At 38.9% G+C, this 25,074-nt stretch overlaps 1 protein-coding gene across 1 annotated transcript in view; it reads left to right on the top strand.

Moving 5' to 3' along the window:
* Positions 1–8,141: 8,141 nt before the first annotated feature.
* PEX7 (peroxisomal biogenesis factor 7) overlaps positions 8,142–25,074 on the top strand; it is an 84,523-nt gene continuing 67,590 nt past the window's right edge. Inside the window, exons 1-5 of the mRNA XM_082634396.1 lie at positions 8,142–8,344; positions 10,229–10,286; positions 11,174–11,324; positions 19,906–19,983; positions 20,573–20,681. Coding sequence (XP_082490522.1) covers positions 8,215–8,344; positions 10,229–10,286; positions 11,174–11,324; positions 19,906–19,983; positions 20,573–20,681 — 526 coding nt within the window. The 5' untranslated portion in view covers positions 8,142–8,214. The remainder of the gene's footprint in view (positions 8,345–10,228; positions 10,287–11,173; positions 11,325–19,905; positions 19,984–20,572; positions 20,682–25,074) is intronic.

Here is a 25,074-nt window from a genome sequence, read left to right as displayed (position 1 = left end):
AACCCTAACTTTAAATATTAGACATCTACCCATCTTTAAATTTTTACATATTAGACATCTACCCATCTTTAAATTTTTACAGTGATTATCCCACCTAGACAGTTATTGTTTAAGGAGTGTGGGGTATGGGCTGTCACTCATTTCACTGAGTGAAATCCACTATCCTTAGTTCTCAAAATAATCTGCCGATTCCTTACTGTATTTATAATCTGAGTCAAAAAGATCTCCCTGATTTCGTAAATAAGAGGAAAAAAAAAAAAAAAGGACTCCTCTGAGAGGTCCTGTATTTGGTTCAGGTAAAAGAGTGTGTGTCCTTAACCTCTGAGGTCTTAATGATGTAAGCAGGGAGGTGAGAGCACATTCAGCTTCTCCCTTCCTCTCCTCTTTACCATGCCCTGTAGCCCCAGGAATGGAAGAGACCTGTGGCTCTAAAGTAGTGGGTGTAATGGTAAGAGCTCTGTGCACCTGGAATACACTCAGTTCTGGCTCAGTTGTGGAAGAGCCGACTTCCTTTCTTTTGGCCTGAGTTTCCTAATTTGTAAAATGACAGTGATTAAGTTCAATTACTGTCACAGTAACTTCTTGAAAGAATTCTGAATTTGTACTATATCTCTGGTTTGTTTTTGTTTTTGTCTTAGAAACACTTTTGATTGAAAGATTGGCATATATATCAACAAAAGCAACAGCATATTTTCCAGATGTCTTGACAGGGGGGAAATTCCTTCAGTAGTGTATTAGTCTACACAGGCTGCCATAACAAAACACCACAGATTGGGTAGCTTAAACAATAGCCATTCATTTTCTCACAGTTCTGGAGACTAGAAGTCTATGATCAAGGTGCTGGCAAATTTAGTTTCTGGTGAGGGGTCTCTTTCTGGCTTGTAAATGGCCACCCTCTTGCTGTACCCTCACATGGCTATCCCGCTGTGTACACGCAGAGAGAAAAGAACTCTCATGTCTTTTCCTCTTCTTATAAGGACTCCAATCCTTTTGGATTAGGGCCCCACCCTTATGACTTCATTTAACCTTAATCACCTCCATAAAGGCTCTATCTTCAAATTTGGTCACATTGGGGGTTGGGGCTTGAACATATAAACTGGGGGTGGGGGGAGGGGGAACACAGTTCAGACCACCACAAACAGTAACACAGAGAGCCGTGCTCTACCATCATTTCTTGATTAACTGTGGCAACGCAGTAGATGAAATACATAAGCTATATGTTAGTTTAATGTCTCAAATTGTTTCTTCATTTTGGGCCTTAATTATTCAAATTGGATAGCTTAACTGACTATAAGACTGGATAATTGCTCCATGCGCTCTCATTTCCCTGATTTAACTACCTGAAAAATAAAAAAAACAAGCTTCCTTTCAAAGGGTACATGGTCTTAGATCCCATTTAATTTAACACTTACTCTTCAGAATTTATTTCTTCAGAGCAGAAGTCTACTATGAACACAAAGACAGAAGTAGTTAATAACAACAACAACATACTTTTGTCTTTCTATTTCAGGCATTTAACTAACTTTTTCAAATGACTAAAAAGCCAAGAGAGAAAGAAATCTAAACTTCACTGAGCGCTTACTATGTACCTGGCATAAGACTAGGCATAAACTGACCACTAAATCCTTACAACAGCCCTAGAGGCTATTATTATATCCATTTACAGAGAAGAAAATTGAAGTGGCTTGCCCACAGTTGAACTGAGAGGGTGGAACCCGGATTTCAAACCAGATCTGCTTAGTTCCAAAGCCTGTTCTCAGCAATATTATTTGGGGTAAAACTGAATATACATAATTTCAAGTAGATTAAGAAACTTCTATGTTGTTAAAAAGCATGGGATTAAAACTGTGTGTGGTTATGGAATGGTCTCCAAGATATATTGTGGGAATTTTTAACTGATAGTTGCATATGGTTTAAAATTAAAAGATTTTAAAAAATATCCAGTGACTAGCAAGTCTTGATTCCATCTTATCTCCTAGTGTCTCCATTATTGCTTCCCAGTGGCAACCACTATTACCAGTTTCCTTGTGTTTCTTTTGAGATATTCTATGAATTGAATAACAAGACATCTACACACATACACACATAAAACACAAATGGTGGCATATTAAAGCCCTGTTCTGTACTTTATTTTTTTTAGTAAACACTATATTGCTCTCTGACCAGGGGCACTGAAAAGTTAGAGTGAGAAGGACACTGCTTCTCACTATATACTCTTGAATAATTTTTTTAACCATGTGCATGTATTATTTTTCTCAGTTGTAAAACGTACATACAAGAAAACGTCTGCATATTTTTAATATTTGGATAAAGATCTTAATAACAGATAGTAAGATTTTAAAGAAAACCAACTCAAGGCCATTTTATGTCTCTTTTAATTTTGTGGCACAATTTCTTCTTCTTGAGGAGCATGATTTTCTGCAATATTTACTTTCTGAATTAAGCTTTGGGTTGTGATGCTACCTAAAATCAACTCACCTCTAACAGGAAATGTTACTCTGTTGTCTATGAAATATAGAATCCAATAAAGTATGGCTACAGCCTGGTGGTCTTACTTTGAATTTAAAAAACCTTCATTTACAATCACTTTTCTTTAAGACAAATCTTGGAGTCATGATATTAAGAGATAAAAAGAGTCAGAATCTATCACACTTATTGTACACCTGAGAAAGAGAGTACCAAAATGTAAAGCAGTGTGTCCCAAAACATAAAACAAAGATTCCTGACATTCAGTCCGCTACTGTTCCCATTAAAAAAAAAAAAACCTTAATAATCATTATCCTTATAAATATTTTATTCATTAGACTTGTCATAAAAAGGATATGACCTGCACAACCCCCCCAAAAAAAGAGAAAATAAGAAAAGCAATTACAATTCTTAAAAATGATATTAGGTGCATGTTCTTTTCATATTCAGAAGTTGAGTTCTAGAGATGAGTTAGAACTTCTGGAAGTATTCAACCTTGAGGGAGAATATGAAAGAGGACAGAGAGCTTGTGGGATAACAAAGCAAAGACTTTTCCTGCGTAGGGGGTAGCATTAGAGAACACCCAGAAAAGTTAGTGGGTGTAGGGAACAAAAGAATCTTTCAGAAGAAATCTGTAGGCAATCCGTGTTAGTGAGGTGGGGGAGGGGAGATTTTATTTTCTTTTTTAGCTTTTTGAAAGTTTTCTCTCTGAAGAGTGGTGGAGAATAAAATTAAATTATAAAACTTTTCAATTTACTTAAGAACATTAAAGTTTGTTTTTAATGCACCAGACTTTCTGTAAAATTAAGACTACTTTTTAGAGCAGTTTTAGGTTCACAGCAAAACTGAGGGGAAGGCACAGAGATTTCCTATACATTCCCTGACCCCGCACATGTATTGCCTCTCCTACTATGAACATGTCCCACCAGAGTGGTACATTTGTTAAAACTGATGAACCTACATTGACACATCATAATCACTCAAAGTCCATAGTTTACATCAGGGTTCAGTCTTGGTGTTGTACATTCCGTGGGTTTGGACAAATGTATAATGACATGTATCCATCATTATGGAATCATACAGAATATTTTCACTGCCCTAAAAATCCTCTGTACTCTGCCTATTCATCTTTTCCAACCCCCTCAATCTCCTCCCCCTGGCATCCACTGATCTTTTTACTGTCTCCATAATTTTGCTTTCTCCAGAATGCCATAGTTGGAATCATACAGTAAGATTGGCTTCTTTCACTAAGTATTATGTATGTATAGTCTCTCCATATCTTTTCATGACTTGATAGCTCATTTATTTTTAGTGCTGAATAATATTCCATTGTCTGGATACACTACAGCTTATTTATCCATTCACCTATTGAAAGACATCTTGGTTGCTTCCAAGTTTTGGCAATTATAAATAAAGCTGCTATAAGCAACCATGTGCAGGTTTTTCTGTGGACATAAGTTTTCAGCTCCTGTGGGTAAATACCAAGGAGCACAACTGCTGGGTTGTATAGTAAGAGTATGTTTAGTTTTGTAAGAAACCACCAAACTGTCTTCCAAAGTATCTGTACATTTTGCACTCCACCAGCAATGGATGAGAGTTCCTGCTACTCCACATCCTCACCAACATTTGGTGTTGTCAGTGTTCTGGATTTTGGTCATTCTTATAGGTGTGTAGTGGTATCCCAGTACTCTTAACAATTCTCTAAGTCATATGGCTTCCAGATCCCTCACTGCTCTGCCTGCCCTTCTCAGAAGCTCTATTTTATGAAGAAACTGAGGCTCGAAGAGATAAATTATTTGCTCAGAATCATACCATCAACCACATCTGAGCTAAAATTTGTATTCATCATTATTTGCAATGAATTGACTCACAATGCAGTCACTTCTTTTTTTTTTTACTGTGAATAATACTGTACTGTAAATCATCACGCAGTCTGGGGACTATGAGAAGAATGCCAGACAACTTCTAAGATTTCTCTTTCACATGAAAGCATGCCTGCCTTTTTGCACAGGTTTGAAGGAAATCAGTGCTGTTTCTACTTCTTAGTTAATGAAAATGATAGCTTTTGAAGAATATGCTATTTTCCAGAGCTAAGAAATCCAAGGCAGGTAATGAACATACTAGGTTTTTAATGTGTGACACTCACTTTTAAGATGACCATGTATATTGCTTTTGTACTTGGTAAGTTGTTTCTCTATCTGAACTTATCTATCTTAAGAATATATAAACACATACACAGTCCTGAGAAATAGCTTGGTACTGTTGTGCATATTTGTCTGAGAGAATGAAATATATATAGTGACCTAGGTTTGTGTTCATTGTAAATGGTAAGATTTATGAATTGTCGAGTCAACCTTACAAAGAACCCTGGAAATGAGTGATCCTGATCCGACTGTGATTTCTCTCTGAGGTCAGCTCTAGGTCACCATATTCTGAGTCTTTATGCCACTTAGTCAGGATGGGAATTATAGTTGACCTGGATTTCCCTCAAATCTATAGATGTCAGAAGTCCTAGCAGAATCACACAACAGACATTTCTGGTATGTGACTCACCCATAGGGACTATGTGGGCATCAGTATAGGAAATTTTTCACAGGCACCCCCAGGTGTTACTTAACAAATTAGAGCCATTTCTTACTAATTCAAACTAACTGGACAAAGAAAAGTCTGAATTAGTAAAATCTTTAATCATATACTTAAGAAAACCTTTTAATTGTAATAATTTCAAACTTACAGAAAAATTATAAGAATAATACTTGAAGTACCCATATATGTTTTACCCAGATTACCAAAGTTTTAACATTTTAAACCACACTTGTTTTATCTTTCTCTCTACTGTGCCTGTCTATATTATTTATTTTTTCTGCACCATTTGAAGAGTTATCCTTTTATAATTCCCTTTACCTCGTATTACTTCCTAAGTATTTCCTAAGAATAAGGGCATTCTCTTATGTAGCTACAGTACAGTCATCACATTTAGGACACAAATGGATACAATAGTTTTTATCTAACTACCATTCATAGTTTTCAATTATCCCAATAAGGTGTGCCTGACAGCCAGCAACTACATTCCTCAATCCTCTTGGCTGCACAGAACCTTAGAGATCAACCTGTTCAGTATCTATAAACCTTTTCAAAGTTTTTCCTTCATGAGCTCCAGAAACATTACGATTTCATAAGCAATCAATCAGAACCTAATATCAACATTAGAGAATGAGTGTAACCACACTGCATTCATATAATCTCATCCTAAAAACAAAGAAAATTAGAATTTCAGGCTGGCCTTTGATGCAGAATTATAAATGTGCAATTCCTGTTTGGCTTTTGAAACATTGAGATTAGTTTATCTAATCCTGTTATAGTTTTAAAGACCTCCTGGCTAGAAATGATTGATTCAGTTGAAACCTTTCCTTTTTACATAGGAAGAAACAAGAATCTAGGGAAAGTATATTACTGAAAAGTAAAGGGCAAATTGAGATTGAACCTCAGTATTCTTTGTCCTATAGCCTACTTGCCTTTAAAAGAGGAGTCTTCGGGCTTCCCTGGTGGCGCAGTGGTTGAGAGTCCGCCTGCCGATGCAGGGGGCACGGGTTCGTGCCCCGGTCCGGGAGGATCCCACATGCCGCGGAGCGGCTGGGCCCGTGAGCCATGGCCGCTGAGCCTGCGCGTCCAGAGCAAAAAAATATATAAAAGAGGAGTCTTCAAGTAATCAATTAAAAAACTCACGGTAAGGGCTTCCCTGGTGGTGCAGTGGTTGGGGGTCCGCCTTCCAATGCAGGGGACATGGGTTCAATACCTGATCTGGGAAGATCCCGCATGCCGCGGAGCAACTGAGCCCCGTGCGCAGCTGCCGAGCCTGCGCTCTGGAGCCCGCGTGCCACAGCTGCTGAGCCCAAGTGACGCAACTGCTGAGGCCCGTGCGCCTGGAGCCTGTGCTCTGCAACGGGAGGGGCCGCTGCGGTGAGAGGCCCGTGCACCGGGGTGAGGAGTGGACCCCGCTCGCTGCAACTGGAGAGAGCCCACACGCAGCAGCGAAGACCCAACACAGCCAAAAATAAATTAAAAAAAAAAAAAAAACTCTCGGGGAATACATTTCTAGTACTGGAATTTCAGGCAGTCCTTAACAGGAAAAACCTGTATCAGGGGGTAGGGGTGGGTTTGATTGAAAACGGGCACAAGGGAACTTTCAGGTTATTTAGGCTCTGAAAATATCCTACTAGGTTAGGCTCTGGTTAACTAGTTTTTCCTGAGACCAGGCCTTGTTAAGAAGAACAGAATGCGCTGGCTTATTTCAAAATGGTTCCTTTTCTCTTCCCTCTGCAGGAAGCACAAAGTGGTTATTTCCCGATATTTACTGTGAGAAACTGGCTGGCCTCCTAGGCGTAAATCTCACAATACTGTAGAGCATGACTCTTTTCACTCCCATTACCATAATCTTTGTTTAAATTCTTATCTTTTGTTTGAACTATTGTTAAAGTCTTAACTGGCCTCCCCATTTCCAATCTCTGTTTTCCAGTTTTGTGTTGCCAGAAGATCTTTTAAAATGAAAACTTGGTCATCTAATTTCTCACATTAGAAAACTTTGATGGTTCCCCATTGTTTACATTACAGTAGAAGTCAAATTCCCTTGGTATTGCACACAAGACTCTTCATGAACCAATACAATATTCTAGTCTCTCCGTCCGATACTCTTCACCATACCCCTTTCATCTGGGCAGGCTGATACCTGGCAGCCACAATCTCCTATGGGTCATGCTGTTTTAGGTCTCCTGTTATTCCTGCTCCTATAATGACCTCCATCTTCTTGTCTATTTAAAGAAAACCTTATCATCATTTACACAATCATTACTTGCTCCCTGAAGGTTTTTCTCCCATGCCCCATCTTCCAGTACTGACAATTCCTTTTAAAAATAGCCCCTATATATTTCTCATAGCACCTACAGTTTTTTGATTACACTTAACTGATGACACAAACTATATCTTATTGCATTTGAATCCCCAGTGCCTAGCACTGTACTTGGTGTACAAAGTGGCTGTATGACTAGGTTTGTACCTGTTGACCTGGCTTAATTATTAACTGCACTCTCTTTTATTCTCAGAAGGGTCTTGTTTGGCAGATAAGCAATATATGGCCACCCTCTACATGGTATATGCCTGGTAAATATTTGAATGGATGAAGGAGCCTTCGTTTTCAGCTCTGGCATCTGAGCACTTACTACTATACAATAAATATAGGAAGAATTTTAAAAAATTTTAAAGTTAGTTTCTTATGATGTCTTTTTCCTTAGCTTGACTACCGCTGATTTAACTTTGCTTCAATTTACCTCGGGCAACACGGCGCTCAACTGCCTTTTGGACTCACAGCATTGCTTCAGACTTTGCTGTAACTTGTCTCATTTTGTAATCATCAGCCACATTTCCTGATGCCAGTCTTTCGAAAGGTCAATAAATTAATAAAAACCAGATGGAGGCTGATATGCAAAAACAAAAGGTATCAGAATCACCACCTAACTCTAGAAATACTGCCCTCACGTCTACTGCGTCACAGGGGGCGCCAAAGCAACTGTTTTGCCCAAGACAAAAATGGCCTCCGTCAGAGTCAATTCCCTTTCCTTTGCGGACCAATCGAAACCTAGCATTCAGGGCACCCGGTGTCCTCACTTCCGTCTCAGCTGCTAGGATCTCTAATTTTCTTAGCGAGTCCGGACAGGCTTCCTCCAACTTGGAAGGGCTTCGGCGGCTGGCGGGATGAGCGCGGCGCGTGGCGGAGCGGTGCGGACGCTGCGGGTGCCCGGCCGCCACGGCTATGCAGCCGAGTTTTCCCCGTACTTGCCGGGCCGCCTGGCCTGCGCCACCGCGCAGCACTACGGCATCGCGGGTGAGGCCGGGCGGCGCTGAGCCGCCGGGGCGGGGGCGGGTTCCAGCCGAGCTCCAGCTCCCTCTGGTGGTCCAAAAGCACTTCCGACAGTAGACGGCGCCAGAAAAGAACACCAGGGGAAGCAGAGGAATGCCTGGCTCCCTGGCCGCCTTTGTCCAGTGTGGGGAGTTGGTTTAGAGTCGAGTCCATCATCTTTTCCAGTTACAGTGCGGAAGTAGCGTGTGGAAGATGCCTAGTGCCCCTAGTTCTTATGCCTTAGAGCGCACCGACACCATCGCCCCTAGTGACACACACCCCTCCAGGTACACGTGGCCCTGCGGAGAGCGGGCTGAACCTGTGGGGCCCCTTCTACCGGTCCGACGGGACCAACAGCTCTTGGAAGACGGTCTGCAGGGTCACCCCAGTACCCACTAATTGGACCACATTCCCCACAGGCTGCATTCCGGCTGTGCGTCTTAAGGATGCTCCTGAGCAGACGCCAGGAGTTTCCCCGCAAGTGCCAGCACGAAATTGATCATGTTCTTTTCTCGCTTTTTCTTGTCTCCAGAGGAATACAAACAGTTGCAGGCAGTTAAGAGGTTCAGGTTAATGGTCTCTGGTCCTGGACTAGGTTGAAAGGCGGGGTTCTATTCTTGACTTACGGGGCTGTCTTTTAATTCATCTTGTAGCTGTTGTCAAACGCACTGAAGGTCTATGAAAAAATTCATTGCATAATGTCAGCTCTCGACAGTATTTTTTGTTGGGTCCTACAGTGATTTAGTGATTTCTAAAACTGAGAGGGAGAGAAATGTTTGCCTTAATATTTTCACCATTAGCTTTTAGTGGTTGCAAATTCAGGTTTACAATACTTGCCTACCGTTTAGGTTGAAGACTCGTGAGTTTATAATGATATTTTAAATAATATCCTTAAAAAAAAGCCTTAAGAGGAACTGATACGTTTTTTTAAGTCAGTCATGTTTAATAGTTTTCTTTCCTTCAACCCAATAACAAATATAACTTTTTAAATATGCTGATCCTTTAGTAAAATAATTCCTCTTTGGTAGATAATGATATCTTTTGTTCAGCATTTTACCACCAAGTACGTGGTGAGTTCCACTAGGCATTTTGTTTTAAAATTCCATGCTGAATTTATTTTATTTTATTTTTTAAAGTATGGAACCAGTACTCTATTTATTTTATTATTTTTTTAAAATTAATTTATTTATTTTTGGCTGCGTTGGGTCTTCATTACTGTGTGTGGGCTTTCTTTAGTTGCATCGAGAGGGGGCTTCTCATTGCGGTGGCTTCTCTTGTGGGCTCTAGGTGCACGGGCTCGGTAGTTGTGACTTGCCGGCTGTAGAGCTCAGGCTCAGTAGTTGTGGTGCATGGGCTTAGTTGTTCCGTGGCATGTGGGATCTTCCTGGACCAGGGATCGAACCAATGTTCCCTGCATTGGCAGGGAGATTTCTTAACCAGTGTGCCACCAGGGAAGTCCCAGAATGTATTGTAGATTTATTGTGAAGGCAGTGTGATGTAGAAGGTACACAATCCCTGGGGTCTGTTAGCCTGAGGTTTCTCACCTGTAAATAGGGATGATAACACCTGTTTCGGAGGTTTGTGTGCCTGTCATCCTGCCTGGCCATAGAGTATGCACTTAAATATCTCTCCCCTGTTAGAGCTGTGTCTGGATTCCAAGCATAGGTGAGATGGTAAGCTTAATATTTAATTAAGCACAATGTAGAGAGACAGAAATGGAGAGCACAGTCCTGATCATTTTGTATACATGGCCTCAAGTAACTTGAAATTTGTGACTGTAAAATTAGGTACTCAGTACTTGATACCTCTTTGCCTTGACATGGTCCCCCAACAGGTTCAACAGCATGACCTCAGCATTTTTCTCCTTAGGCTGTGGAACCCTGCTAATACTGGATCAAAATGAATCTGGGCTTAGGCTTTTTAGAAGGTAAGCTGACTCTAACTATTAAACTTATATGTGTTCTCTGTTGCTTTTAAGACCTTCATAGAATTAGTTTTGAATCTTTGTGATCAATAAGGTGTTTTAATTTGCAGTATAAAAGAACCTTCAGGATTTGCATAGTATAGAGCTTATTTTTGCCATGAACTTGTGATTATGTCACTTTTCTTCTAAAGCTCTTGCTCTTAGTATTCACTTATACATTGTAAAACTTAAACATAAAAAAATGTGAGCTAGTTGGTATACTGTTTGACATTCCTATCTTTGCTTTCTTCTTAATGTACTTTAGCTTTACTCATTCAGGAACTAATTATCCATTTTGTGCATTAGCGCTTCTTTCCCTTTCTTCTTTCCATGCCTGTCTTGTCTGTGTGACTGTTAGACTCATTAACGTCTCCATCAGAGTTAGTCAAGTGTAGAGAAAGGAAAGGAAATTTCATCAGAAAATAACTACCTGCTGATAGCTCAGGTGAAAGATTTATGGGAAACACTGAAATTATGGATCTAAATTAGTATTTTCAAGTGCTTGTTCTTCTCTCCTATGAAACACAGAAAGCAGTGAGCGCCCTGGTGTGGCAGCATGTCCTCATGTAAATGGTGCCATATTTCTAGTTGGGACCCCTGATTTTAACCTAGCTGTGCAGTTTTCTGGCTGTATGACTGGGCTGTTCTTTTAAGCTCTCTGAAGTTTTTTCTGAATCTGGCAAGCGCCTGCCCTACGAATCTCCCATATTCGTGAAGACCATGTGAGATAATGTGTGTTAGAATAGGTGATAAACTGTAAAAAAAAAAAAAAAAAAAAAAAGCAATGATTGTTATTTTATGTTCAGCTGCCTATGTAACTAGATTTTTTTATTTTAATTTTCCTGGTGTAGCTTTGACTGGAACGATGGTTTGTTTGACGTGACCTGGAGTGAGAACAATGAGCATATCCTGGTCACCTGTAGTGGTGATGGCTCGTTACAGCTCTGGGACACCGCCAGAGCCGCAGGGCCACTGCAGGTCTACAAGGAACACACTCAGGAGGTAGGAAGGGAATCTTTCTGGGCTGATTGTTTTTCTTTGGTTGAGATCCATTTGGGGGTGGAAGCATGGGGGAATGTCTTCAGGGGACAAGAAGTTTAAGCTTTAGTGTTTCTTGTACATGTTAGATGTCACTTGTTATTTGATTATTCAAACATAAAGTACCTTTTGGCCTAAGGAGCTGGGAAAGAAGAAAAGGTCAGGCTTCTCATTAGTCAGTAAAAACGCCTCCGGTAGGAAGTATACTGTGGCACGGGTTCCTCCAGAGGCACATCGCTTTCTTTACGCTGTAAGGAAGGATATGCCTCCATACACTGCCTTAAGATAGAGGTAGGTGGACTTTTCACAGAGACATCATAAGATTGCCTTTAGAACTTGACTATGATTCCTAAGGATTTTCAGAATATATTGAAGCAAGAGCTTGAAATACTGACTGTAAGGCAGAGCTTACTGAAGAAGTTTAAAAACTAAATCTCTTACATGTGCTAGATATTGTGTGTGTGTATGGGTAGCATAGAGAATAGTTTGGCCTTCAGTCATATTAAAATACGTATATACTTTTCATGAACATGATGGTAAAGACATTCTCTTTTGGTGCTTTACCTTAAATGTTTTAAGAATTTTCTCAAGGTAGCAATAGATGCTTCAAATGAAAACTTGCAAATTTACTTCCAAATTTGTGCCCAGCTCATGGAAAGACCTCAGTAAATGCTTATTAGGTGCAAGAATGTTTGTCTTTTGTAATAATAGACTGGTTATGTGAGGATTCTAGACATCATTTTTATAGTTCTAGCTATTAAAAATGAGTATCTCTAAGGTCTGACAGAAAATAATAGAAAATTTTAGTTCCTCCATTTTATTGTAAAGGAGGCTCTTTGAATAAATGTAGTTATAAATGATCATGTTTTCATAGAACCACTGAATACCAAGACAACTTTGGTAAAGGAGGAACTTTAGCTTCAGCACGTTCAATGCAAAAATCCCCACAAAGCAGCATGTCCAAAATTCAGACATTTTTGTGGTACCTTCATGATTTTTGCCATTTTCTTATACCACTTAGATTATGATTAACTTAATGTTTTTCTTTCTTTTTAAAAAATATTTTTCCTCTCAAAAGTTTTCTTTCTTTTTCTTAAATCTTTGGGCCTTGTATTGCTTATCTATATAAATTCTAGGGCTGTAGCTAACAAATCATAAAATAATATATCCAATTTTATTAAATAGTAGATACTGATTTAATGCTTTTCTTTACATGAACTTTACATAGTTATTTCACTTATTCTAAAACAGCACATATTCATGAAACCATGGAATTGATAGCTTAGTATGTACATTTATTTCACGTATGGTAAAATAAATATATAACGAATAAAATAAAATGTGGGCTTCCGTGGTGGCACAGTGGTTGAGAGTCCGCCTGCCGATGCAGGGGACACGGGTTCGTGCCCCGGTCCGGGAAGATCCCACATGCCGCGGAGCGGCTGGGCCCGTGAGCCATGGCCACTGAGCCTGTGCATCCGGGGCCTGTGCTCCACGGTGGGAGAGGCCACAGCAGTGAGAGGCCCACGTACTGCAAAAAGAAAAGAAAAGAAAATAATAATTAAAAAACAATGTATGTACCAGTTAAAATCATCTCTGGTACAACCAATGGTGTTTGTACTGCTACTACTCTGGAAAATACTGTTCGAGAATGTTCCGTGTGATGGTCACGCAGTCTTTACATCAGCTCAGTGAAAGTGAATTTCAGTATCTCATGTGATAGCTTATTTGACTTTTTGATTGCTCTATTGGTTAGATAATTGCTCTCTTAGGCCTAAATCTACCTTCAATGTCAACGAACTGTGGCTTCACATTCCTTTCTCTGACATGGTGAGACTAAATCCAGTCCCTCTTTTCCAGGAGAATCCTTGAAAATAGCTGTCATGCCCCCTGTAAGTCTTCCCTCTTCCAGACTGTGCATTTGTAATTCTTTCGACCTGTCCTCAGGTTACACGGTCTCTATATCTTTCACCCTCCTGGTAAACTCCTTTGGGTAATCTCTTGTTTTACAGTGTTGCTTTTAATGTTGTAAACCTAGTTTATTCCAGAAATGTGTTTATTAGTGCTGAGCTTTATATGACTTCGCCACCATGATCTTGAGCCTCTATTTCTAATAATATTACCTAACATGGCTGTGCATTTTCCCCAGCCACGTTGTAGTGCTGGGTTACTTTCAGTCCGCTTGTAAAGATCTTTGTACTATTGTTAGACCAGTGGTTTACATCATTCTATAATTATGTAACTGGTTTTTTGAACTGAAGACTTATTTTATAGTTTGTTTTTTCGGGCTGTTGTTCTAGGTTGTCCTTCCTCATTTTCTTTTCAAATGCAATTTTTGATAAGCATTTTGTATCAGTTAGATGCCTTGGCTGTTACCATAAGAGAAAACCAAACTAAAAGTGCTTTCAACGATCTGAGTTTTTTATTTCACATAACCAAGGATATGGAGCTGGGAATGGGTCCAGGTTTGTTTACTTGAGGCTTGGCAATGTCATCAGTTACCCAGGTTTCTCCTGCCTTTCCGCTCTGCTCTCCTCGGTGGGTTTCTTTCTTCTAACGCTCCATAGAATTCCAGTTGTCATCTCATCACATGCCCAGTCGTAACTCTGTCACTTGTGAGGGAAACAAGTCACCACTCGTACTTTCATCTAAATAAGATTCACCCCTGGGATGAGGAAAGGACAGAGCTTTCCCTGAAGGGCAAAACTGGGGTTCTGTGAGCAAGGAGAAAGGAAGATTGGTGGGTGGGGAGTCCCCATCACTATGTGCCACAATATTACTTCTTGTCTTTCTCACGATGGTTAGTAAAAGTCGAAGCACACCAAGCCGGATAACGAGTAGAGAACTGTAGGACCCTCAGAAAGGTTGTCCTCCATGAGATTGTTAAAGAATTTCTGGTGATCAATCTAAAGCTCAGTATTATAATACCAGATATTTGGCATTTTTCATTAAAGAGAAATACAGCCTTTATTTAAAGTTTGTCTCTTATACCAAATATGCAGAAACACTTAAAAGGATTGATTTAAGGTCAAATAGAGTTTTGAGGAGCTAATAAATATTTGTTGAATATTCAACAAATAGTGTTGAATAAAGTCCAACAGTCAGTTTTCAGATAGTCAGACAAGTAGTTACTGAAGCAAAAAGGAAAATTCCAAGACCTAGATATATTTTAGGCCTTAAGGAATAAAGGTCCTGGTGAAATGAAAGAAAGAAAAACATGGAAAGTTTCCCTTTGCATGGCTTCTAAACTTAGCATCAAAGCAGGAATCAGATTCTTCTCTGTATTATTTAACTGCAGAGGCCATTATGTCTTTTGAGCCCCATAAAATGCCTTCAGCTTAGCCTGCTGCTGAATATATAATAAGAATAGAAGAACAAGAAAATTTTTAAAAGTTCAGCAAGAGGAGAAAAAAGAGAGTAATTGAGAATTTCGTTTCTGACTTCATGGCTTATAGCACTGGGCTGTTGAGAGTGAGTTAAAAGTGACTTTAAAGATGACAGACTCAGTTTAATATTCATTTCAGCATCTAATTCTCAGTGTTCTTATTACAGTTTTTAAAAATAGTTAAAATTTGTCTTCACTGTCAAATAGTGAGGCTTATCAGTTTGCTGAAAAATTTTAAAAGATATTTGATCCCCTTAAAGTTTTTGATCATGAATTTATAAATAAAGGTAAAGAATCAAGGCAGTTATCCTGCTTTTCCTGTATGAATTTCACTGTGGGGTAATCAAATCGTTGGTGCGGAAATTTTCTTGTAATAGAATTCTACCTAGTAAATGTAGAAGGGATAATAGAATTAGAAAATCACCATTTAGTAGCCCCTAATGAAATAATGACCCTAGGCAAGGGTTATCTGTGGATGCTAAAACCATTAATTTAAGAGTGATCCATCTTATGAACAATCTTAGGATCACTAAAAGTGGATCAACCAGAAATTACACACCTCCTAATACAATAGAAAGCTAAAAAAAAGATTGAACTGAATCAAATCAAGCCTCTAGATCTAACTTCCAATTTAAAGAAAATAGGAAGGGTAAAGGAAAAAGTTGAACACCACCATGGGGAAATGATTAGCCAAATCCAGAATGTATTTAGAACATTCCATAGGACCAATAACTTTGTTTCTTCAACAAGTAAATGTCATTGGTGGGGTAGGGGGACCTGAACCAAGGTGGGAAAGGGAACTTTCCTAGATCAGAAATAACTTAAGAGACATAACAGCTAAGTATAAAATATGGATTTTGTTTGGATCCTATTCAGATAAACCAACTATAAAAGGACGTTTCTGAGACAATCAGGGAAATATGAATATGGACTGAGTATTAGGTGATGTTAAGGAACTGTTGTTAATCTAAGATGTGAAAATGGCCTTGTGCTCATGTAAAAGGTGAAAACATTCTTTCTCCTGAAGTATTTGTGAGTGAAATGGTCTGATGTTAAAATACTCCAGTAAGTAATGGAACAGATGAAACAGGATGGGTAAAATATTGATAATTATGGAAGGTGTGTGATGGATACCTGGGGATTTATTATGCTATTCTCTCTAGTGTGCATTTTAAAATATCTATAATGAAAAAAAATTTAAGTTTCACATTAAAAGAAATATGTAGCCCTTTCTAATCGCTCAGTAATTAAAAGTCAGTGTCCCTTTCCTTTGTATTGATACAGATAAGTCTGAACGTCTGGACACAGTTTTTATTTGATGATTTTTAATTAAATAGACCAACTTACAAAGGGCAACACTGTACAGTAGATTAAAAATGAGCTCTTTGGGAATTGGATTCAGTAATAAAATTTGTCCTCCTCAAACTGTGGTTCTGATGAAGTTCAGGTTTCATAAAGCAGGACAAAATATTCTTCAGTGTTTTTCTTTTTTCTTTGTGTAGTTTCCCAATTAATTTTCTTCACCACTACCAAGAGTAATTTCATTAAGCTAGGCCTTTAGAGGACCCTGCCTTTAAAGCATAGTTGCATATCTCTCTTCTTTTTATATTTCCCGTGTCCACTATTTGAGTGGGAGTGGAGGGAGGGATTGGGAATAGGGAGAAGATGTGAGAGTAGACTAATGTGAGATGTGCTTTCTGGTCTCCCGCCCTTGTTATTATTTTCTAGTCTTCTTACTTTACATTATTTTTCTTAGTAGTTTTAAAAAAATCACAACCTGAAATGGTGTATTTATACTTACAGCCTATCTTCCCTTGCTAAAGTATAAGACCCATGAAGGCTGGGGCTTTATCTGTCTTGTCTAACACTGTACTCTCCCTCCCACATGCCTTGTTCATAGTAAGTGCTTAATCAATATGTATTGAATAGTTATTTGACTTGAGGTTGGGATAATGGAATCTAGTCATCCCTTTTCAGCTGTCTCCCAAACATCTCTCTGGTTGTAAACTTTTTTCAGGGCTTGAGGTTAATGCCTAAACCCTGTTCTTCCTAGACATTTCAACTTGACTGTCAGGCTGTCACCTCAAACTCACTGTGTCTAAAATTACATATTATCTCCCTTCCTCCAGTCTTCCAGTTTTGTTAAGGCCACCGTCACTGCCAGTTCTGAGGCACAAAACCTTGGTGTTATCTTGCAGTTGTTCACTAGTCCTAATCCCTAGGGTGCTTTATGTCCCCATTTATGTCGTCTTTGGGGGAGTTTCTGGTCACTATTTTCACCTCTGCTTTCTGCTATTGACATTTTAGCCAGCCCTCAGGGCCCTGCTAGGATACCTCTCTTCTGGGCATCAAGCTGAATTTTCCATCCCACCAGCTTTTGTATTTATGGTCTACAGTTTTCGTTTCTGTGTTTTAAACACAATATCCTGGCTTATACTGTTAGTTTCTTTCCCATGTCCTAGTATATTAAACACAGTAAAACAAACAAACAAAAAGTATATATTGATTGAGTCACCTTTATTTCCTTCTTTTTTATCCCATTTTTAACCTCACCATGTATGTCCTATGCTTGATTTTGTCCTAGACCCTGATGCTTGCCACTTTGTTATGAGTCACATAGAAGAGCTGGCAGCAGCCCTGGTATCAGCATAGTTTCTTAAATCATGTCTTTTGTTCTCATTGGGGCTGGGTTCTCTGTGAGCCCGCGGAGGCTCTTGCAGTTTTAAAAGGTGAGAAGTTGTCAGGTTTCAAGTCCGCTGTCACGTTGGAAATGTGTAGAGGTAGAGGAGTCTGAGCTAATGATGTTATCTTTTAATTGTATTTGTTCAGTTATCCTCTGAAATGAAAACAGTAGCTCTTTATAACTACTTAGCAACAGCACAGGTTGTGGAGATAAATTTGGTTGGTTAAATCATTTTAACTCAGTTTCTTGAGTGCCTGTTATATTGCAATGAGCATAAACAAGATGGTTTTGTTTATGATGGTTCTTCCAAAATATAGCAGGTATGGCAGTTATTTAACACTGAATTTAGTAAAACATGGTAAATGCTGAACTAGGAGTAGGTGTAAGATGCTGTCGGAGTGCACAGAAGGAAGCGTCTGACTCCTCGATGCTTGAGGGGTTCATCAGGGGAGGCTTACTTCACAGATTTAAAGGGGCTGAGTCTTGACAGATGAGCGGGGGTTCACCAAGTGGATAGATAGGGGCTTTAATATGGGTATGGATAATTCATGAAAACAAAATGGAATCAGTCTGGGCCCAAATGGAGCTCCAGTGAAGGGTGATACCAACAAGGTCAGGGTTTTATTTCCCTAATATCACAGTCCAAGGTCACTGAAGAGTTCCATTTTAAAGTGCCTTCATGCAACATATTGTAGAGACAGCCTAGCATCATGATTAAAGGTGGACTCTGCGATTAGGCTGCCCAGGTTCAGGCTTCAGCTCTGCAGCTTACTAGCTGTGGGAATTTGGACAAGTTACTTAAGCTCTTTGGGCCTTGGCATGGTATTTACTTCACAGAAGTGAAGATGAAATGAGATAAAATATGTAAAGTGCTTATGACAACATCTAGCAAACAGTAGGTGCTCAATAAAGACTTCCTATTGTGGTTATTTTTGACTGTTCACATCAGCTTGGAGCAGGGGTTGGCCAGTTACTACTCGTGGGCCAGAGCCAAATCCAGCCCACTGTCTGATTTGTAAAGTTTTATTGGAACACAGCCATGCCCATTTATTAAGTATCATCTATGGCTACTTTGTGCTCTACAAGGCTGAGTTTAGTAGTTGTGACAGAGACCAAATGGCCCATAATGTATTTATTATGAATATAATTAATATATTAATATATTTATTATATAAATATTTAAGGCCTAAAATATTTATATGGCCCTTTACAGAAGAAACTTGCTGAGCCCTGGCCTAGAGGGTAAAATCAACCTCTTTAGGTCTCAAGCTCTTCCCTGATTGCTTCCAAGCCTGCCTTTTTCCATCCATAACTGACAGATGGCTGCAGCAGCACTTTGGATTTTGCTGACCCTTCTGTATACTTTATGAGCTACTCTCTGTTGCTGGATCATGATTTCTTTAGTGTTCCAGCTGCTTTTCTCTCTTGTGCAAGAATATGGGCCGCAGCAGGGCCAGAACTGGGTGGTGAAACACTCACCTTAGTACATAATTTAAGTACATAATTTAAGGGGGCCCCAAAAGCTCAGTAGTCAAGATAAATAATCTCTTAATGCAGTATTTAAAAAATCAAAATTAATGTAAGAAAAATCTACGATGAACAGAATATCAAAGTTTTAAGTAAGGACATAATCAGTATTACTAATTATTTTTTGATTTAAACTCAGGTTCCAACATGGCTAGGCATAGCACTAGGCAGCAGAGAACAGGGAATCCATAGTTAAGCCACAACAAACCCCAGACAGTCATGCTTCCTGCATAAATAAGGTAGAGTTTTTAGATTCAAAATAACCTGCTGGCTGATCACATTTAATGGCACACTCAGGTCCATGGCAGGACTACTTTTGTAAAGTTTAATTATACACATATTTGGTTGAACTTAGCTCCAGTAGTGATCTGTATATAATCCGTTGTATCAAATAACAGAATTAAAAGTATTTCCATAAGTTTTCATATAATTCATTTGAAGTGGTTTACTGAGAGCAGCGTCGGATAACTAAAGCTGTTTACCAAGAGATCTGAAAGAATCACGTCATTCCGATAAGCTTGTTCAAAGAAAGGCCAGAAAGGGATATTAATTGAATTTTAATGCTTTCTGATAAACATTGACCTGGCAAGCTTTTTTAGATGACTAACTTTCTAATCTGCTCTGACATTTCTTCAGGGTGCTGCAAACAGTGATTTGTTGGTAGGTTTAAAAATATGTATAATTTGTTTTAGTGAAGAAGGTTTTGGAAATATTCTGTAGGATCCTGCTAAAGTAGAATGGAGTCTTATCTGTTAAGGGTAAGGCTGGAGGAATGGACAAGATGACCTTTCCCTTTCTCAGACACCATATTGAGATTTGTAGGACTTTATTTGATGTTTCAACGCAGTGAATTAGTTGTTCTAACTGGCTGTCACTGTTACAAACAGATAAATGTAATATTGAACTTGATGCTCTTTTGCATTCTAAATGGCACTTTAAAATGTTTTTAGGTGTACAGTGTTGATTGGAGTCAAACCAGATGTGAACAGCTTGTGGTGTCTGGCTCGTGGGATCAAACTATCAAACTGGTATGTCCGCATTACTGTATTTAAAACCAAATATTCCCTTCCTCAAAGCTTCCACTGAAGTTTTTTCTTTTCTGGAACATACTTCTATTGCTTTTCAGTTAGGCAGTTAATTTTCTTTTCAAAAAATATACTAAAGCATTTATTAGAATTTAAAATTTTCTAATCTTCTAGCTATAAACTAATAATTAGCTCAATGTTGATTATTTTGGCCCCTTAAATACCATCTTGCTTTATATAAAAATAGACTTTTGGGCTTCCCTGGTGGCGCAGTGGTTGAGAGTCCGCCGGCCGATGCAGGGGACACGGGTTCGTGCCCCGGTCCGGGGGGATCCCACATGCCGCGGAGCGGCTGGGCCCGTGAGCCATGGCCGCTGAGCCTGCACGTCCGGAGCCTGTGCTCCGCAACAGGAAAGGCCACAACAGTGAGAGGCCCGCGTACCGCAAAAAAAAAAAAAAAAAAAAAAAGACTTTAAAGAAATCCTTGAGATATATATGTATATTGTGTGTGTATATAAATACATATATATGGTAATATAAAGCTTAATGAATTTGCCTCTGTTAAGTAATTGATCTATTCATTTATTTGTAGTGGGATCCAACTGTTGGAAAGTCTCTGTGCACCTTTAGAGGCCATGAAAGTGTCATTTATAGCACGATCTGGTCGCCCCACATCCCTGGTTGCTTTGCTTCAGCCTCAGGTAAAGAATTCATTTACCAAAAGCATTATTTGTAGGGAATGGTGGCCTCACTTCTCCCAGTAGGTGGCACTGTATACCTTAGATTTGGAGAAGAAAAGGGACTACATTCCTATTTGAACTCTTGAGACTATTTCATTCTTTCTCAGTCTCTAGGTAAGAATTAGCCCGGCCTACTTCTAAACCTTTGACTTAACATGTGACTTTTTGGTGAGGTGAGAGGTAAGGGACAAAGTGAGGGCTTTGGCATCAGACTTGATTGAATTTGGAAACTCTCTTCAGTGGTCGATTGTGGGGCATCAGGGTGATGCGATGGGTTTTTGCATCAGTAATATGGGGCTAAGAATGTCTAACTTACGGGGTTGTTGTCAGCATGAAGTAAGGAAACGTAAAATGTCTAGCACACAGTCAACCTCCTTTGCTTGATATTTACCCTCTTTTTAGGGATAGTCTCTTTAATTCATTGCCACTAAGCCATAGCAAGAATATGTTTGGTATGATCTTTTTTCCTAACTGTTTACTTTTGATTCATGTCAGCAATTCTAAGATAAAAGCAGATACTTACATTTATATGTCTCTATGTTTTTTGTAGAGAAAAGTCATTTTATAGAAATTTAAAATTACACTTTGTACTGTTTGCATAAGGATTTACAAATTTGGTTTGTTGGCCGATTCCTAAATCATGTATAATCTGAACAATCTACTTTATATATAATTTGGAGAGAAACATTGCACAGTTTCTCTGCAGTGCCATTTAAAACAGCTTGGTCCCCCTGCCAGATGGTCATTTAAATAGCTGTCCTCATCTTCACTCGCCCCTGGCTGCTCTGGAGTGGGTCTCCCCTGGCCATTTACCTTCTCCTCACACCCTGTAACCCTGCCCTCACAGCTCTGGTACTTTCCTCCTCTTACCTTTCCTTTCTGCCAGTCTATCCTGTCACCCTTGTGTTGTCCTGACTTTACATGAACAAGTTCAGTGGAAGGGTCCTTCCATAAGGTGATGGGGAGAAGAAGCTGAGATAACAAGAATAACACTCCCTTCTTCCCATGGTTAGAAGGTAGAATCATTCCCAGTGGGGAAACAGTATGTTGGAAGGCATTTAGAGGTTATATTCATGTGGTTAAGGATATGGAATATTAATTTTCAGTGATATTATAATATCGGCCACAGCATGACTTTTCATACTGTGAATTTTATAAGCACAACTATTAATGAATAAATATGGTTAATTAATGATTAATGGTCTGTCTTAGGCAGATCATAACCAGTTATAAATCTTTCAAAGTTGGGAACCAGTCTAGCTCCTTTTATTAGCTACTGAGCTGCTTTACTTATTAGATGGCTTTATTTTTGGTTTGTTTATCAGAACAAAGGTTGAGTAACAGTTATAAGAATGTGTTAATTAATCATAAATATTTGTGGTGATTGACAAGATAATATCGGCACTTTATTTCTTGCTTCTTTTATAACTTTCAAAAAATAAATTTAGGAAGAGAAAACAGAAATGGCATCCCGATAATTCCTGTTTGAGCATATACGTAGTAAAGAAACTCAAACAAAACAGAAACATGCCAAGTAAAAAGTGCTCATTCCCCTCCTCCTATAGAACCACTGTTAACATTTGCTTGTATTCTTCCATAAAAATTCTTATGCTCATTCCAGAATATATGTTCAAAAAATTAAAAATATTAATGGGGAATATTCTTCAGGAAAAAGTCAGATATCTTTAAAGGCTGAATTTGCTTAGTGATGTTAGATTTTACATGCTTATAGGTATAAAACTTTTGTTGTTGTTGAAATTGTACAGGAAAATAATTTTGTAATTTTCAGTCAGAAAATCTCCTGTCCCAAATTCATTTTCCCCACTGAAAACATTGTTATTTTAAAACAATTTTTGATTGTGGAGATTTCTTAATAGCTGTAGTCCAGTCTTACAGCTGAATTGAGTGAATCATACCACCATTCAGAAAGAGTTCTTAGACTATAGGTTTAAATACACTTGATGGAAGAGAACATCTCTCAATTATATATTATGAATCATACATATGCATTTATATTATATATTTACGTTTATAAAATTAAAACAAGCCTAAAGTAGAAAAAGAGGTACAAAAGGTTTCTTTTATTTGATACACCACCAATAAACATTTGGCTAAAGAAAGATTTCTGATACTATTTCCCTCCTAAAAGCTCTGATACCTTAATATATATTGCTTCACTTTTCTTTTAGATAATTTGTATAATGTATTGAGTGCCATTAAAGCTGTAAAAAGCGTAGAAATAAAACAAAGATGAGCAATTTAATTGGTGTAAGCAAGGGCAGAGTTGCTTTTCTAAGGCTGCCTTCTTGAGTCACTTTCATCTGCCTCAGAAGACACATACTGGGAAGGAGAAACTGGTATCTACTCAGGGTGTTCCAATGTGAGGAATGATTCAATTAGACCATTTGGGAAAATGTATACATAAATATAATCTACATGACACTTGTTATTTTCCAATGTGTTTATTTCAGGGCAGCAACACCTTATAGATTGGACAAAACAATAACAACTTTCCTGGTCTAGATGATGTCAGTTTATTCTGATAATGAGAATGCTGATAGTGTCAAGGCAACAGTTATTTTAAGGTTTGGACCTTGAAATGGTGAATGGATGTGTCTCCTCCATCTGTTAGAGGTTTGCCAATTCGATGAATGAAAAATTACAACTAATTGTTGTTTTGATTTGTGTATTTGATTACTAGGACTAGTGAACACATTCAGTATGTCAACTGGCTGCCGTAGTTGTTCTTTTGTGAGTCAGCTGTTAATGTCTTTGGCCTGTTTTTCTACTGAGAGCTGTTTGTTGTTGTTTTTCTGTATTGATGTATGAGCTCTTTTTTTTTTTTTTTTTTTGTGATACGCAGTCCTCTCACTGTTATGGCCTCTCCCGTTGTGGAGCACAGGCTCCGGAAGCACAGGCTCAGTGGCCATGGCTCACAGGCCTAGCCGCTCCGTGGCATATGGGATCTTCCTGGACCAGAGCACGAACCCATGTCCCCTGCATCAGCAGGTGGACTCTCAACCACTGCGCCACCAGGGAAGCCCTGAGCTCTTTTCATATTTAGGAGTTAGTTCTCTGTATCTTATGTCTGTTACAAATATTTTCCCAATTTTTTTCTGTCCTTTAACCTATTTATTATATTTTAATTTTTACTGTATAAGCATTGAAACTTTTTGGTAGTCAAAACTATCAGTTTTTTGCTTGATAGGTTTCTGACTTTCATTTAGGATGAATAAGGAGTTGGCTCAGTGAAAAGTGGGAGGGCTTAGATGGCATAGCAAGAGAGAACATTCCAAGCAGAGTAGTATATTCAAAATTAAGAACTTGATGTGTTTGAAAAACTGAAAGAGGGCCAGAGGGACTGTTGCCTAAGAGGAAAAGGGTAGTAAAAATCAGGTCAGGACCACAGGCAGGGGCCCAGATCATGCCTTGTGGGCTGGATTCAAGACTCTGGATTTTATCCTTTGGACAGTGGGAAGACATTGAAGAGGTTTAAGCCTGGGAGTGATATGATTAGGCTTGCATTTTTAAAAGCTCATTTTGGCTGTCATGTAGAGAATAGTTTGGAGGTGAGCAAGAGTGGATGCAGAGAAACAATTAAGAGGGAGATGAAGGCATGGATAAGGATAGTGGCAGAAGGGATGGAATAAAGTAGGCTGATTTGAGTGGTATTTCGAGATGATTTTATAAGATGTGGAAGAGGTGGGAGAGGGATGAATAAAGAATAAGTCCTAGATTCTTGGCAAGGACAAATTCATGGATAGTAGTAATGTCATAACTGAGATAAATACATTTGAAAACGAAGATCTTGAGTTAGTTTTAGAGCACGTTGAGCCTGTGGGACACACATGTGGGGTTGTCAAGAGCAGGTGGAGTTTGGAGCTGAGAAATCAGGCCTTATGAATAAAAATTGTGTCGTTGGCTCATAAATGGGATCTAAAGCCATTGCAGTACATCAGAGCACCCAGGAAAGACTAAATAGAAGAAAGCTTAGAATAGAGCACAAGTTGACAAACTATTGCCCTCAAATCAAATGACCCACTGACAGTTTATATAAATAAAGTTTTATTGGAACACAGTCACACCCATTCATTTATATATTGTCTGTCTATGTCTGTTTTCATGCTATAGTGGCAGAGTTGAGTAGTTATGACAGAGACTGAATGACCCCCAAAGCCAAAAATACTTACAGTTGGGCTCGTTACAGAAAATGTTTGCTGACCCCAGGTATAAGTCTCATTTGAGGGGAGATAAAGGGATGGAAGGTCTTTTGCACAGTGTGGTTATTTAGGGAAGGAGAGAAGGCACAATAGCAGGGGAGGGGAAGAGTGCTTCCTGTATTGTCTCCTTGTTT

This window comes from Mesoplodon mirus (genome assembly GCF_964341445.2).
Source record: "Mesoplodon mirus genome assembly, chromosome: 10".
NCBI lineage: Eukaryota > Metazoa > Chordata > Mammalia > Artiodactyla > Ziphiidae > Mesoplodon > Mesoplodon mirus.
This window is presented reverse-complemented; position numbering and strand designations above follow the sequence as displayed.